The sequence below is a fragment of the Anabrus simplex genome, chromosome 2, assembly GCF_040414725.1.
Source record: "Anabrus simplex isolate iqAnaSimp1 chromosome 2, ASM4041472v1, whole genome shotgun sequence".
Taxonomy (NCBI): domain Eukaryota; kingdom Metazoa; phylum Arthropoda; class Insecta; order Orthoptera; family Tettigoniidae; genus Anabrus; species Anabrus simplex.
Window position 1 is genome coordinate 399,747,433 of NC_090266.1, and position 17,742 is coordinate 399,765,174.

A 17,742-nucleotide genomic window follows, 5' to 3' on the forward strand; every position below is an offset into this window, starting at 1 on the left:
CATATTATTGATCCTGAAGTAAGGTAGGCGTTTTACACTGAGTTCCACCAGTCCTCAATACATAACAGGAGTGCCTTTACACGGGGAAAATATTTTGAGCGGGAATTGCCGCTGGGTGGACAGGCAGTCGATTGTATGTTGTGTGGATGGAAACACGCTACTTGTTGGTCTGTTCCTGTAGTAAAACGTTATTAAGGTAAGTTGGACAAGTAATTATTCAGACAAATATATGCATTTATATCCACTAAGGAACACACTTATAAGATCAGTAGTCTGAGTTGGATTTAAGTGCGTTATTAATGAAATAATTGCTTAGGAAAATGACTACGACTCTTACGTTTTGTGCCCATTTCAGACATAATGGCTCCAGCGTTAAGCAAATGTGGGAAGAAGGAAAACAGCAAAAAACTAAAAAAAAAAAACGGGTCTTGTGACCAAAGAAGACAAGCCTATTCATCAGTTTACCTTCGGGGAGCTCTTCATAAGGTTTTGGAGGAAAAATGGTCTATATAAAAGGCTGCTAAGCATTTCACCGTTCCGTGGAGTACTCTAAAAGAAAATATGACTATTGGGAAAATGGGTAGACCGTTTGCCCTTACAAGTGAACTGGAAATTAAGTGAGTTAATTTCATAGTAAAAATGCAGGAAATAGGAATCGGTCTGAACGTTAACCGAATAAGACATGTTGCGTATGCAATGGCCTAAAAACAGTATGCAAACAATGACAAAGTTCCCATTGAGTGAAGTGAAAAATTGTGCAATCAAGAAATGCTGCAGGTGAATTCGGTCCACTTCTAATCATTTTTAAAGGAGAGAGAATGTCAGATTCACTGACGAATGGTGCCTTCCTAACGCCTCAGTAGCCCTGTCACAGAGTGAATGGATTAACAGTGAACTTTTCTTAAAGTGGTTCAAGATATTTGTTCGTGGTCTTGATGCAGAAAGACCTGTGATACTGATAATGAATTCCCATGTCCGTCAGGTGACACCAGAGGTATTGGAAATTGCATCCAAGAATGAAATTATCGTTGTGACTATTCCACCGGATACCAGCCACACGTTCGAGATCAGGCCAGAGTTGCCAACACACATCGAACTACACCTGTTTCTGATCAAGCCGGAAAATCCACTGCACATATCACGGGAGTGAAACCGGTATCTACGGAAAAACAGAAGTCAAACGAGAAAAATGATGACAACTGCACCACCTGGAACGACAGCTACAGTAATGGGAGGAATAAAAGTCCTTGGATTCAGTGTTGCTTCTGTTTGCGATGGTTCCATGAAAGTTGTCAGTCCATTGATTCATCTGATGCTATTGTATTTATGTGTAGTATTTGTGAATATGTCAGTGACAACGATACCGATACTGAAAATGAGTGAAAAGTGCGCGAAGTGAACTGTAATAATGCTGCGAAAAGTTATCACGGAGTTAAATACATTATCACGAAGGTATGTATACTGTGTCACGGAATTAGGTATGCTATCACAAAATTAGGTAGCATGCCCACTTCGCTTATTACATGTTATAACTCCAAATGTTTTGCATTTTTGAACTTCTTTTTCATGTGTTTGTAGAATAATGTATTGGTACTCAGCATGTAAAGTGTAAAATTCCGAGATCGAGTATTTGTCCTGATATATTACTTACAATCCTTAATATCACGAAGTTAGGTAGGTTTACCCTATACTCGTATGTAACCTCATAAAAATAAATCAACTGCTCTCTTCACCCCCACCCCAACTTGATTTTCTCCACAAAAGATATGCGTGTTTCTTTATACGTAAAGGAGATACCAAATACCAGTTTTCAGGTCTGTAACATCTTCAATTTTTAGATATAAGAATCCTGATAAAAGGTATTCAACCCATTTTCACATTTTTCACCCCCATTAAAGGGATTTTTTGAAAATGAAAAATATGATTATTTCTTAAGGGGATTATAAATACCCATTTTTATGTCTATAAACATTTAAGTTTTTGAGATATATATGCTCTTTTAAACAATTCACCCCCACCTCTTCACCCTTTAGCAACGGAATATCCCAAAATCCTCCCTCATTGAGCACCTACACCCTAATATAAATGTATTCCATAAATTTCATAAAGAAATGAAATTTTGGGGGTACCGGTACATTTATACTACAGTGTAGGTGCTCACTAGGAAAGGATTCTTGGATATTCCGTTGCTAACGGGGTTAAAAGTGGGGTGAATTTTAAAAGTAAAGTAAAGATGTAAAGAGACTAAGAAGGAGGTGAAGGATGGAAAGAATTATTGTTAGAAATGGTTGTGGAAGAAAAGGAGAAATTACTAGAAAACTGATTCTTGGGAAGAAGTCTGCTAAGAAAAACACGATGACAAGCATAATTGGCAGTTATAAACACTTTAATGGAAAATGGAAGGGTATATATAGGTACTTTAAGGCAGAAACAGGTTCCAAGAAGGACATTCCAGATATCATTAGGGAACCAGGGGAGTGTGTATGCGAGGATGTTCAGGAGGCAGACGTATTCAGTTAGCAGTATATTAAGATTGTTGGTTACAAGGAAAATGTCCAGATAGAAGAGATAATCAAAATAGCGAAGTTTTAAAATTTACCTACGATAACAAAGTGAATCACAATAAGATACAAACGTTGAAAACTAGAAAAGCAGCTGGGATTTATATCTGAGATATACTGGGATATACAAAAGATCTCTTGGGATATATTAAAGACAATAGATTGGAATATTGTACCATATCTGAAGTACTTATTTAGTTGCTGCTTGCATGAAGGAAGTATATCAAATGAATGGAGAGTTGCTATAGTAGCCCTTGTGTACTCGTATAAAGGGAAGGGCGATAAACATAAAGCTGAAAATCACAGGCCGGTCTTTCTGACATGTGTTACATGTAAGTTTTGGGAAAGCATTATTTCAGATTATATTAGACATGTTTGCGAAATTAATAACTGGTTCGATAGAAGGCATGTTGGGTTTATGAACGTTTATTCCACTGAAACTCAACTTGTAGGATTCCAAAACGTTGTAGCAGATATCCTAGATTTGGGTGGTCAAATGGACTGTGTCGCAATTGACCTATCCAAGGCATTTAACAGGGTAGATCATGGGAGACTAATGGCAAAAATGAGTACAATTGGATTAGACAAAAGAGTGAATAAATGGGTGGCTATATTTCTAGATAATACACTCGGCACAAACATTAGGGGAACAAATGTTTGACATGCAGTAAAAGTTTATGTCGTAGAGCAAGAAACACGTACAAGTTGATACGAATTGCTACACACCATAGTAACGCAGTTTCGGTGGTTCAATTGCGTAGAGGTTACCCTATTTAACATAAACATGCTTCCAGTCCGATCGGGTCTCAGTACACAGTAGTCCTCAGTACATGATCCACTCTCGCCGCTCTGCTGGTCACATTCATACGCATTATTCGAATATGAGACCGTCAGCATAAGGCATCTATGCGAAGCGGATATGTCCCCAGCTCTTGCCCTACGTCAAGAAAGGAGAACGATGCAGTATGTAGCGACCGACCTCACAGTGTCTCCATCCGTTGTGCTCAGGCTCTGGCATCGTTATGCGGAGACAAGAGGGTATGTTAGACGCCGTGGACAAGACAGAAAAGTACTGGTCAACAAGACAGATTCCCACGGTTATCAGCACTAAGTTGGACCTCCAAAAGCGACAGAGAATTGCGAAGTTATCTCCCAAGAGCCTCTGGTGCTCAGCGCAATCGATAAAGAGAGGATAACGTACTCTATACGGTAGAAAATCTGCTCGTGTATCCCCCCCTCCCACTAGGAAACACCCCCGCCTTGCACTTGCTAGAGAACATCGCCACCGGAAACTGATACACTGGCGTCAGGTTATGTATAAAGATGAGACTAGTTTTACCTTACATGGACGACAAGGCCGTCAACGCGTGTAGAGACGACAAGAACAGCGAACAGTGAAGGTCTTATGCAGGAAGTAGACAGGTATGGTGGTGGATAAATCATGTTTTGGGGAGGGATCAGAATTGATAATCGTACGGATCTTGTGGTGATACCCGGCCGTCTGAAAGCTGCGGCGTACGTGAGGGACATAGGGAACGACCATATTGCTTCTGCTGCTCTATGTGTAGGGCCTGATTTCTTGCTTATACATGGTAATGCGACAGCCACACTGCACGTGACACCAGAGATCATCTCCAACGATCGCATATATCTGTGCAAGGAGCCCCGACCAAAATCCACTGGAGCACTTACGGGATGTATTGCAGAGAAGGATTCGACAGCGCAAAAATTGTCCACAAACATTACACGACCTCAGTGAAGCAGTGGTTGAGGTGTGGGACCCCGTTCCATAGACAGTCATCCAGCGTTACATACGCAGCATGCCACGCAGGTGTGCAGCTGTGAATGAAGGTAAAGGAGGTGCAACACGGTATTACTCAACTGTCGCTCGGGTATGCAGAGTGCTCAGCAAGAAAACTACATTGTGACTGTGGTAGTTCATCTGTTGTGTTGCGAATTTTGGTGAATGCTACGTGCAATGGCGATGGTTTTGTTGATGTTAATTAAATAAAGCATGCAGTTTCTTCGCCAACATGTGTTTATTTTCACAAATCCATATGTCTAGATTCTACAAAGCATTAGAAACCTGTTCCTCTCATTTTTGTCCTGAGTGTAGAACTCAGAGAATTGGTGTAGGTTAAGCAATATCTGTTTCGGTACACAATGAGGGGAAATTCGCAAGGCAGTATTAATGGACCATTATATTTTCTTATATATATATATATATAAATTGTATGTGTAAAGAACCGAAATCAGAGGTAAGGGTTTTTGCAGGTGGTATTATATTGTATAGAGCAATAAATAACTTAGATGATTGTGAGCAACTGCAAGCAGACATCGTCAATGTTGTGAGATGGTAAACGGGGTTAAAAGTCAAGTTGTCAGTTTCAGTAACAGGAAGAGTCCTCCCAGTTTTAATTGCTGCGTTGATGGTGTGAACGTTCCTTATGCAGAACACTGTAAATAGGCTAGCTATGTGTTAATACAAGGAAGGATCTTAATAGGGGTAATCACATAAACGGTATTGTAAATAAAGGGTACAGGTCTCTGCACATGGTTATGAAGGAGTTTAGGGGATGTAGCAAGGATGTAAAAGAGAGGGAATATAAGTCTCTGGTAAGACCCCAACAAGAGTATGGTTCTCGTGTATGGGAATCTCACCAGGATTACTTCATTCAGAACTGGAAAAATCGAAAGAAATTGCAGCTCTATTTGTTCTGAGTGTTTTCCGACAAAAGAGAAGAGATAGCGTTACGAAAATATTTCAAGGTTTGTGCTGGGAGGACCTGGGAGAAAGGACACGAGCTGCTCAACTAAGTGGTGTGTTCTGGGCTGTCTGTGGAGATGAATAAGTAGACGAATAAGTGACAGGTACATACGTAAATGAAGACATTTGAGGCAAATTGAGATCAAATTCTACGTCTTTTGCATTGTTACCACAATACGTCTTATATGAGCTTGACGAATTCAAAGTCAGGAATTGAACGGATCACTTTGTTCGTCCTACAGTACCTCTAGCTGCTGCAGCTACTTCTCCGTGCGATGATTGCAGACATTTTCGAATGTCCTGAAAATCTGGTCGCGATTGCCGGCTGTGATTTCCTGGTAGGAAATTCCAGGATAACAACAGAAGAGGGTTCAGTGCAAAACCAAGGTTTATAAGGTGCTATCTCAGTAAGAAAAGTAATGTTATGCAATATAAACGTCCAAATATTCGCTGTTAAATCCACAATCTTCAAAATACGGATTATGCATGAACTTCATCCTAGGAAGGCCAAAACATGCAAACATGCACGGAAAAGGATAGGTTATTTGGAATCGTTAAGCCATAAAGCGAACATTTGCAAAGATTGAGGGGTGTAACTAGTTTATTTAGAAACATGCATTTGCATGGAAATCTGGGCTCTAGTGATTACAGTATCAGAGCAAAGTAATAGTTTATTGCAGGAACTGAACATTCGAAGGAAGACTCTAGCAGCCTATGATTCTGCCTCTAGCTTGGACACATCATGTGAAACGAGCGAATAATGAGGTGTTACAATATCGTCTGGTAGCCTGCTGCATGTCTGTCCATATATGCTGCAACTGGTTCTCCAGATCGTGTTAACTCCTAGGTTGCTGAAGTATGCACTCCAAGATTTATTCGATGGGCGATAAATCTGGCGATCCGGCAAGTCACGGAACTTCGGCAATATTATGGAGGCATTCCTATGAAGCTCTTGCTCTGTGCAGATGCATTATGCTTCTGGAAAATGCAACTTGGAAGTCGTGCTATGAAAGGCAACACACATACCGCCACAGGATGTCTTGCACATGTTGCTGTGATGTGAATGTCCGTCGTAACACTACTAGGGGTGACCGACTGTCATAAACTATTGACCTCAGACCAACACACATGCAGTGGGGGTGGTGTGTCGCGCTACAGCAAAAGCAGGATTGTAGCGCTCACCACGAGGCCTTCAGACACGAACACGTCCGCCATCAATGGTTCTAAGAGAATCTAAATTCGTCACTTAAGACAACAAGGTATTAGTCCATAGAAGGTTAAGTTTGACTTAGAGCACACCACTGTAAACATAGACAACGATGGGTGGGTGTCAATTACAGGACACGTAATAGGCACCACGAAACTAACTTTCTTCCAGCCAGGCGCCTAGAAATGGTTCTGCCTGACAAAGGAGACTGTAAGGATGGTACTACATGTGCCTGGATTGCAGACACCGTAGCAGTTGGATCTGTTCAAGCTAATCGGGTGGTAAGACGTTCCTCTCTCGTAGTGGTCAGAGACGAGAGCGTCGTAAGGCCATTTACCGTGTGTGTGTGCCCTCACACATTTATTGAACCCAATAAGCACTAACAGTGGTCACAATGGCCTAGGTGACGGGCGATTCACCGATACGACCATCTGACCTCGCGCTTTTCAATAATGCGCCCCTTCTCTGACTCTGATAACTGGGCAAAATCTCGTCGATCGCACCGTAAGGGCATGTGGAGTGATGAGGATGAGCTTCCTACCACCGTAAACAGCATTGAAATTTGTACGCGTGGCTTCAGCCAGCCTTTACATAGGCTGCGGGTGGCAACATGTTCACTATGCTAATCATTTGACTACCTGATAGTGATTTAATCGCATGTCGTGTATTGCAGCGAAACGGCAACTCCTCCTTGGTGTGGGATTTGTATGAGTGTATTACGAATAGAATATCTTCTCGTTGTTACTCTGAAATAAACTAAAATTAGTACAAACATGAGTTTAATGTCCAATTTTTTGGGGCATGCTTTCTATCCACGAAGTAATTTAATTTTTATTCCTAGATATTCTCTGCTGATATGCGAAACTCATTTAAAGCAATGTTTCTTGTAGGTCTAGATTTGATTTTGTACTTCTTTATGATTCCTTCCCTTAATTTTCAAGTTAACTGCAATGCCCTTATGATATATCTGTATATAAACAAATGCAATGTATATTTAATGACTCCTAATTTATCCCCGATTAATCCCTGAGTGTGGTAGTTGATCACGTAGTCAGTCGGCTTACTCGAGCAAGCCTACACATGTGGGATTCTCTGATGGAAAAATCACGTCCATATGGTCCGATTTCAAGTATGACTGTAGGAACACTACTAAGGGATAGTACCAGGGCTAGTAGATTCACATCCCCGTATATGCAGTGAGAACCAGAAGTTTTCGGACACCTCAAGCTTCTTAGGCCGTTTAGTCGAAGAGTGACATTATGTGCGCTTGAATACACAATCACACAGAATAACATGAAGCACTGACCAAAGTAAAGAAAATGTAAATAACAGCATTAGGACCAACGGGCAAATAAATAAAATTTCCTTCCTCACGCGTCGAAAAGTATTCAGACACTGAGTACTCCAGGCAAAAATCACACACATTATCCTACAACACTGTTATTTCAGTACTTTGTTAGCTATCCTTTAGCTTTTGTTATCGCTTTTAGTCTGCGTTGCATGAAGTTCACGTAATATGCTATTACTGTCAGAGGTACTAGTTCCCATTCAGCCAGAAAAGCATGTTTGAGATCTTTGTTTTTAACATCTCTATGTTCTTCTTCGAAAGGCTCCATATATACTATGCTCAATGGAATGAATATCAGGGTGGAACGAGTAGGGGTTTGGGAGTGTTATAGAACTGCCACAGTTTGACATTATGAGCGGTATGTTTGGAGTCATTTTCTTGCATAAATATCCAGTCGTCAATCATCCCCACATTTTCCGTACTGGCTGGTAGTTCTCGATTAAGGATATTTAGGTACATTCTGTGGTCCATTACACCATTAATAATCTGCAACTTCACCCACACCGAGTGCATTCATGCAGCCCCACGCACATACAGGGCTACCACAATGCTTAACAGTTGAAAAGATATTCTGATGGTCTAGTTTAACGTTCGGCTTTCCATCTGAACCAAACACGTTGAATATACACTTATCACTCCATATCATCTTTTTCCAAAATTACAAAGGGAATTTCGAAGCAAAGTCCAGTCCCTTTTTCCTGTTCATTTCATTTTTCACAGAACTTCTTCCAACCGACTCGACCATGGCATCCTTCACGATTACAAACACGTCCCACTGTGTTCCCAGGAACTGTAAAGCGTCTCACTTCTACTCCTGAGTCTCAATAGGGTTATGAAGCACGTGAGTGACGACACAACACTCATTTTTTCTCTCTTTCAGTACGTGTCCGAATACTCCTAGAGCGCAGGACAGGCCACCTTCTGCGATTGGTGTTTAGGGTAAGAGACATGAAAGGGACAGGTAAACAAATCCTGCTTGTTTTCGGAAGGAAGCTTACTAGTAATACACATAAAATGCAGAATTTCACTTCCTACACATAGGAGAGGAAATATTTCCTTCTACATGTAAAATGTTGAAGTGTCCGAATACGTTTGAATCTCACTGTATATCGGAGTGTATTCTTATGAAGTTGTTTTCAACTAGAAGTTATTTTCTGAATTATTAATTGTAATTATTCCTTGAGTCATCCGAATCAGTGGCCCTATGAATTACTAATAAACAAACACTCACGTAACAACACATGATATTAGACTGTTCCTTTTTATATAAATGTTATTCTGCATAACTTAAGTCTCTAATAAGGATTAGTACCAGCTATACAGTACTACTAACACTATAATGATTAACTGAAATTCTCTTTCTTTTATAGATGAGCCTCTTTATTCTACGGGATTTAGTCGCTGGTCAACCATCTACAATCAACCAGACAACTGGCAAGGGAGCGACATACACCCAGGAGAGGACTGCGGCGCTCTTGCTATTGATGGTGGACTCAACGATATATTTTGTCATGCGACGATTGATTTTATTTGTGAGAAGGAGCTGTAATTCGTTGTTATAATATGAAACCTTGTATTCCTAGTAAAATAAGGAGTACAATATCCGTGGCATGATATCTCGAGACTTATAAGGAAACGTTCTACTACGTAAAGACATTTTATTACAGCCTTTGTAACATTTTACAGAATGCTGATATTATCCGTCTTCATGATGAATAAAGGAATTGTTAAAATAAAGCTTATGATGTTGTAGGCTACATGTCAGATTTTCATTCCTGTGCCCATATTCGCAATTTCTTAAAGGGAAATTAATGAATAATGACTTGAACACATACAATTAAATGCGAGGAAAATACGATACTATGCACTCATTTCTTTCTTGAGCTACTTAACATTGAGGCTGTTCCAGCATAGCCGAAATATCTCCGCCTTCTTCTTAGTGGCCTTTTCTCAGCTACACGAGATCGACACTTATTTGGACTGAACTCTGTTTTATGGCCGGATGACTTTCCTTACGCCAGCTCTGTGTACATATGAGAAAATAATAATTGCATGGCCTCAGCTACATTGTAGCAGATATTTTAGTCAGATGACATTTAGGCTCCCTGTGTATCTACTTAGACTTTCCATTCTACGCTACCTGATGACAAAGAATCAGACCTCTGCTGGGGATCCATGCCTGAATTTTTTGTTTCAGTTTTACTATAAATATGTTGTAGAAGATCTATACCACGCCGATTCGTTCGATATCAAGTAACCAGCGGACATTTATCCGCCTTCAAAAGCCCAACGGCCTCTACCGGGGTTGAACGCATGATCTTATGATCCAGGGCCGACACTGCTTCCATTTCCAATAATGGACCCTAATTAGCAATAATAAAATTAACTTCTGTATAATCCTCTTTCATGTCAGCCTCTCACCGCTGGATAGCCTATCGTCGTTCAAATCCCGGTCACTCCATGTGAGATTTGTGCTGGACAAAGCGGAGGCGGGACAGGTTTTCTCCGGGTACTCCCGTTTTCCCTGTCACCTTTCATTTCATCAACACTCTCCTTTAACATTTCATTTCATCTGCCAGTCACTTATCATTGCCCCAGAGGAGTGCGACAGGCTTCGGCAGCCGGCACATTTCCTATTCTCGCCGCTAGATGGGGACTTCACTCCATTCCCAACCAGGTCGAATGACTGGAAACAGGATGTGGATTTTCATATTCATAATCCCCTTTCACGTTTTTCGCGTTAAAATAATTCTATGAATTAATGTCTATCTGAATAGTTCCATCAATTTGAGATTTCAGTTGATTTTTATGATGATGATGATGATTATGATGATTTTACTTTAAGGGGATCAAACATTGAGGTCATCAGCAATCATAATATTTCAGAACGAGGTAATGTTCAGTGGCAACTTGTCCAAAATGGGTCTGGAAGGGCTGAACGCAGATATTCATGTTGCTTCATCGTCGCTAAAAACGCTAGTAGCTTTACGTCGCACCGACACAGATAGGTCTTATGGCGACGATGGGAGAGAAAAGGCCTAGGAATGGGAAGGAAGCGGCCGTGGCCTTAATTAAGGTACAGCCCCAGCATTTGCCTGGTGTGAAAATGGGAAACCACGGAAAACTATTTTCAGAGCTGATGACAGTGGGGTTCGAACCCACTATCTCCCGGATGTGAGCTCACAGCTGCGCGCTCCTACCCGCACGGCCAACTCGCCCGGTGCTGCTTCATCGTCGAGAATGTGTGTGGGCCTTCTCTTACCAATATATGCTATAACGAAACCTCAACGAATATAATATTTGGCTCGAACACTATTCTCTGTTAGCCAGACTTCCAGCCCTTCCTGTCTATTGGCGGGTAACCACCACTGGTATCATTACAACATTATTTACATACGTTCCTACAATTCGCCTCCTCTCCTTTGACAGAATTTACGGTAATGAAGGTAAAAGGATTTGCATGTGCTTCCTGGGGTCTTAGTTCACAGTGTCATAGCTGCTGTTGCGAAAATCAGTTCTCGCTGTGCTTGCGAGCGCGTCGGACGTGTTTAGTAGTAGTGTGGTGAGGAAGTTACGAGTACCGTTGTATTGGTCGTGTTCGGACTTTGCAAACAGTGACCCTGTTACCAATTCCAGACAAGGTGTTTCCACATATTGGCAACGATAATTAGACAAATCAACATGACAGCAATCGAAAGAAAAAACACAATTGTGATTAGTTTCATTGATCGTGATATTCCCCGACCGGCACCGTATGAAGTTCACGACTGGATATTCGACACCCTGAAACTTGAGGAAAATGACATCGAAATGCTCCAGCTCAACGGCGTATCAAGACAAATCTTCGTTAAATGCAAGAATTCTGAAATATCGGACCGATTACTCCAAGATTATTCAGGTGAGCACACCTTTCTCCATAGTAATGGTTTCCGAAGTAAAGTGACAATAGACTCTGCCGGCCTAGGCACCAAATTGGTTAGGATTTTCAACTTACCGATAGAAGTGCCACACAGACTAATTTCCGATCGGATAGGTAAATTTGGTACAGTGCTTTCCATTACTGATGAGACCTGGGGTTCAAGTTTTCGCTATCTTGTAAATAATGGTGTCCGTGCAGTTAAAATCATGTTAAAACAGCATATCCCTTCCTATCTTGATATCGGTGGTTTCAGAGCTTTAATCAGCTACGAAAGCCAGCCCATAACTTGCTTGATATGCAGTGAAACAGGTCATCTGCGAGGTCAATGCCCCAAACGAAAACATCCAGTTCAAACGCCGGCTGCGGTCGATGCCCCGACCTGGGCAACACTAGCGAGTGGCAAACTCCCAACCAATCGAGTTCCGTTATCAGCTGCCCAACTCACACTCGAGGACAATATCAACAACACACACACAGTTGACACAGTACTTGAGTGCACACCACCAGAGACAGAGGACGCACAGAACTCCGAACAAGTTCCACTACCACCCCTCATGGATGTTGACACAACCATTGAGATATGTAAGTTAGATATGACAAGTGCAGACAAGAGGACTGTTGTACCGAACCTCTCCTCAACATCAGTTGATGAGTCTACGGAACAAGATTCTTCCCCCCCGGCGTTAGATGTCCCAGAACAACAACAACAACAACAACCCCATGAACTTCAATCTATAAGCGACCAACAACACATAGGGGAAGACGAAGAACCCATGATAGCTGACCAAGCGGAACACCTTTCTACTCCAGATGTTCTAGTGCCGAAACAGATCTTGGATAATGGTCCAGGTCAACACCAAACACTTTCATTACCAACCAGCCCACATGAGAATACGGAACTTGATGTCCGAATACTCAAACCTTCGGGCACCAGTTCGAGGGACCCCAGATTAAAACGCCCGGTTGACGATATTAGTAAAGGGCGAGGACCGAAACTTCTTAAAAACATCCCGCAAGACAAAATTCGAGGCCAGATCAAAAATGGTCAGTAAAATGTGGGTGGCTAAAGTATTTCTCCTTTTGTTTATAATACTCCTTCGCACTTACGCCACCCTTAATGTGAACTGCCTGCTAAGTAGAAGTAAACAAGTTCTTCTCCGAGAATTTATTCGCGATCACGACCTTGACATCATTTTTTTGCAAGAGGTTAACATCAGTAATCTATCTTTTCTTGGCCCATTATATGATTACATTGCCAACCCCGGAGAGGAGTCCAGAGGTACCGCTCTACTGTTTCGAGCAAATATACCCATCAAGTTTACCGAATGTCATCCCAGTGGAAGGATTACATCATTACTTACAGACGACAACACACTTTACGTGAATATTTACTTGCACTCAGGGACACACCGAAGACATGAAAGGGAGGAATTTGTTACCACACAACTACCATACTATTTGCGACACAACTGTCACAGACTGGTCATTGGAGGTGATTTTAATTGCGTGTTGCATTCCAAAGATCAAAAAGGTCACTTCAATTCGTCGCCAGCGCTTGAACGCCTATATACGGCTCTCCAACTTCGTGATGTCTGGGAATCCAAACATGGCCCGCTTGTTCAGTTTACATATTTCCAAGGATCAGCGGCATCCCGTCTTGATAGATTCTATGTTAATAAAGACACTATTCCTAGTGTTCATGACATAACAGTTAATATCGTACCGTTCAGTAACCATCATGCAGTTGTCCTGAAAATGCGATCTGACTATTTTTTACCCAGGATAGGGAGAGGATACTGGAAATTAAACGACTCCCTGTTAAATACGGAGGGAATACAAGAAGAATTTACTCAGATATGGACAGACTTAATTAACCGACTACAAAGGCAGAGGCCCCTCAACATATCAACATGGTTGTACAGACTGAAGCCTGCAATTCAATCCTTTTTTAAAAGACATGGGGTGGAAATGGCAAATAACAGGAGACAAACCCTACATTCTTACTATGTAATCCTCAATGATTTATTGATTCGCCAACACGCAGGCTTTGATGCCTCCAACCGTATAGCAGCTCTCAAACGTCGAATAACATCTATCCAGGACCACATTCTTCAAGGTTCCCTTGTGCGGTCCTGCCCCTCATCCCTCCTGGCGGACGAGAAAGCTCAACTCTACCATATAGCCATGGAGAAAAGGAAGGCTCAGAGGAAATTTGTTCAAACCCCACACTCGGAAGATGGTAGACAGTTGAATGGTACGCAAGAATGCCTAGAGGAAGCAGAGAAATACTTCACAGAAACATTTCAAGATAACGGGAACTCCGTAGCCGAGCAACAAAAACTTCTATCATTTGTAGAGCAGCACTTGGGTGCAGAAGAGAAACAGGATCTGACCCGTCCCATCACTGAAGAGGAAGTATTTGAGGCAATACGTGCAGCTAGTCCCAAGTCCGCACCAGGCCCCGATGGCCTTAGCTACCTTTTTTACAAGACTTACTGGCCTATCATCAAAACTACTTTTGTGGAGCTAATGAATGTACTTCTCGAAGAACTGCCTGATTGTACCGGGTTTTGTGATGGTATAATAATACTCATACCCAAGGTTAAAATGCCCAAAACAATATCAGACTTCCGTCCAATAACATTGCTCAACACTGATTATAAGATATTCATGAAAATTCTTGCCAGTCGTATAATGCCTTTTATGGGAAGAGTCATCAAACAAGGTCAAACGTGTGGTATTCCAACTAGAAAAATAACACACAATCTTCAAGACATTAGGAACACGGTGCTATTTTATGCAAGGAATACAGATCTGGCTGGTGCCATTTTAAGTCTGGACTTTCAGAAAGCTTTTGATCGAGTTCATCACGGATACTTGCTGGGAGTTCTGAGACATATGGGTTTCCCCGACGCTCTCTGTAACATTATACAGAATGTTTATCAATCCGCCCACTCTCGAATTCTACTTAATGGTTTCTTTTCTCGTCCGATTCCTATTCGGACGTCAGTACGACAAGGATTCCCCTTGTCTATGATCTTATACTCTTTGAGCATAGAACCATTCTTACGTGCTGTTCACCACGTCCTTAACTCCATACCTAATCCAAATAATCTGTTTACTATACGAGCCTATGCAGATGACGTCATCATTCATCTTCGGACCCCAGAAATCGCTCAACAGCTAACAGGAATAATATCTACCTACGAAATGGCCTCCAACGCCCTTGTAAGTTATCAAAAATCGGAACTTCTTCCTCTTGGTAGATGGCCGCAGGCAGTATCGTTAGCCGAAGTACCAACCAAAGAGCGTGTTAAAATACTAGGGATCATCTTTACCCCAAACATTGAAGAAATAGTCGATTTAAACTGGACTATTATTACTCAAAAGGTGCGCTCCACCCTATCGATGCACCTCAGCAGGAACCTCAATATAATACAAAAAGTATGGCATATCAACTTGTTTGCCCTGTCAAAACTATGGTACACAGCACAAATTTTACCGATGCCTGAAAGAATTGCCCAACGGATAGAACTTTGTGTCGGATATTACTTATGGAGAGGATATCCTTTTCGTATAGCCAGACCACAACTGAGGAAACCAATTGACCAAGGGGGATTAGGCCTCATAGCAGTCTCCGAAAAATGCAAAGCGCTCCTGATCAGAGAAATGGTGCAGTATTCGTCATCCGACCATGCTAGAGCAGTCCAGTTTTCCCCCCTTGTGGAAAATAATCATTACCTTCGCTCGTCTTGTTTTAAATCGTTTCTTCGGGCTTTGTACAGCTTGCAACTTTCTGACCATAATATCCCCACTGTTAAACTACTTTATAATAAATTGCTACAGCAGCATGATCATCTTCCACACATCATGGTCAAATACCCCAATTACAATTGGACTAATATTTGGACCACTTTCCAAATGTCTTGCATCCCTTTAGAATGGAAAGTAGCTAGCTATAAGGTTATAAACGAGTTACTTCCGACAGAAGAAAAGAAATTCCGCCACCGGATGACACAATCGCCGCTATGCAAGGAATGCGCGGTAATTGACACTCAGTTTCATAGACTGACTAGTTGTGGAGCCGTCAAGGACATTTGGCAGTGGCTCAGAGTAGCGTTCCACAGGTTGACGGGATCTAGAAACCCGAACGATGTGTATCGTACAGTATTGACTTTGGACGTCAGCAGACGGGATCATCGACATGCTCTGACTTGGCTTAGTATGGGGTATCTCTCTTACCTTCAAACCAACGACAAGGTATCTCTGACTTCCTTCAGAAGCTACTTACAAGAATGTAAATGGAAACTAGCAAGATGTGGTAGTCCCGCCACTAGTCTACTCATCAAAGACCTCCAAAGTATACTGTGATATATTCCGGTTTGTTGTCTCAGCCGTGTCTAAACCTTCCACCGATACCTCGCGTGTGTTATAATTTCTTTCTTTAATCCCTGTCACAAAGGTGCTGGAAAGCGGTGCGCGAATTAGCGACGCGCAGGGTTACAGTGAAGATCGTGGTTTCCGACAAGTTACATTGTATAGACTGTGTTCCTTAGTGAATTTCATGTAGCATGAAGTACTACATTTTGATGTAAGTGCATAGGCGTAAGAAGTAAGCACAGGACACTGAGGTGCAAGAAAAGTGCAAATGATGATATATAACGACATCACGATTCTGTATCAAGACATCATGTCCCTTGTTAAGTGCTTATGTGTATATTGTAACTTTATGTGTAAGTGTATAATAATGAAAAAAAAAATATAATGAGAGCATTTGAGCTAAGAACCAGCGCGCGGTGTTTGTCCCATCGGCGAGCGCGTTTGTCGTCACCGTATCGGCAGAGTTCAGTGACGATGATGCAACCATACAAATGTATAATTAAATGAGAAGTGTCTGTTTAAAAGGCGCTGTTTCCAACATAAGAAAACATAATTACACGTTGTAAACTAGTCAACCTATATAGAGCCCCAGTATGCTTCGTGGTTTAATATACAAAACAGATAAGCGCACAGCTGTCCGACTCGTTGGCTGAATGGTCAGCGTACTGGCCTTCGGTTCAGAGGGTCCCGGGTTCGATTCCCGGCCGGGTCGGGGATTTTAACCTGCATTGGTTAATTCCAATGGCCCGGGGACTGGGTGTTTGTGCTGTCCCCAACATTCCTGCAATTCACACACCTCACACAACACTATCCTACACCACAATAACACGCAGTTACCTACACATGGCAGATGCCGCCCACCCTCGTCGGAGGGTCTGCCTTACAAGGGCTGCACCCGGCTAGAAATAGCCACACGAAATTATTATTATTATAGCGCACAGCTAACATGTGCGTCTTTCGATAGGCACTCTATTACTTGCCTTGCATCCAGAATCAAGACAGACACACGCCATCTCCATTGTACTAACCTCAGTAGATGACTGACGTGTCGTCGGTAGGGTAAACATGGCGCGGCTCGTTTTAAGTTCAAATCCATTTCCTGTATATCTAGCACTGCGTATTAGATCCTTTGATGATTTTACACTCATGTACATATTCACCCTAGTCCATGGGTAAAAACATCGTCTCACATTATTACAGCAAGGATCGGTGACCTAGACAGTAAGCATCATCACCATGTACAGTAGCAGAAAGCAATAAATCGGGGTTATGGTATTGTATAAGTTCCTCGCAGGTACACTTTTCTCAGTAACATGGAACATGTTTATCGTATGTTGTGGGAATCAGCAGAGTTTGTATCTACAAGGGTGGCATGAATTTCTTTACGCCAACTCTTCGTGGAGGTATGTATGCACTATCGCGTGTTTTTGTGGTGGTCTGTAGTGTGCTGTATACAACTGAAGATGTGTATTATATTTTGTTAATCTCGGCATTCTTCTTAGTTTCCTTTTCTCATCTACACGGGATCGGCACTAATTTGGACTAAACTCAGTTTTAGGG

At 41.9% G+C, this 17,742-nt stretch overlaps 1 protein-coding gene across 1 annotated transcript in view; it reads left to right on the forward strand.

Moving 5' to 3' along the window:
- The window catches only part of LOC136864164 (hemolymph lipopolysaccharide-binding protein), a 112,953-nt gene extending 103,333 nt beyond the window's left edge, over positions 1-9,620 (forward strand). The window contains exon 5 of the mRNA XM_067140811.2: positions 9,254-9,620. Coding sequence (XP_066996912.2) covers positions 9,254-9,432 — 179 coding nt within the window. The 3' untranslated portion in view covers positions 9,433-9,620. The remainder of the gene's footprint in view (positions 1-9,253) is intronic.
- The last annotated feature ends 8,122 nt before the right edge of the window (positions 9,621-17,742 follow it).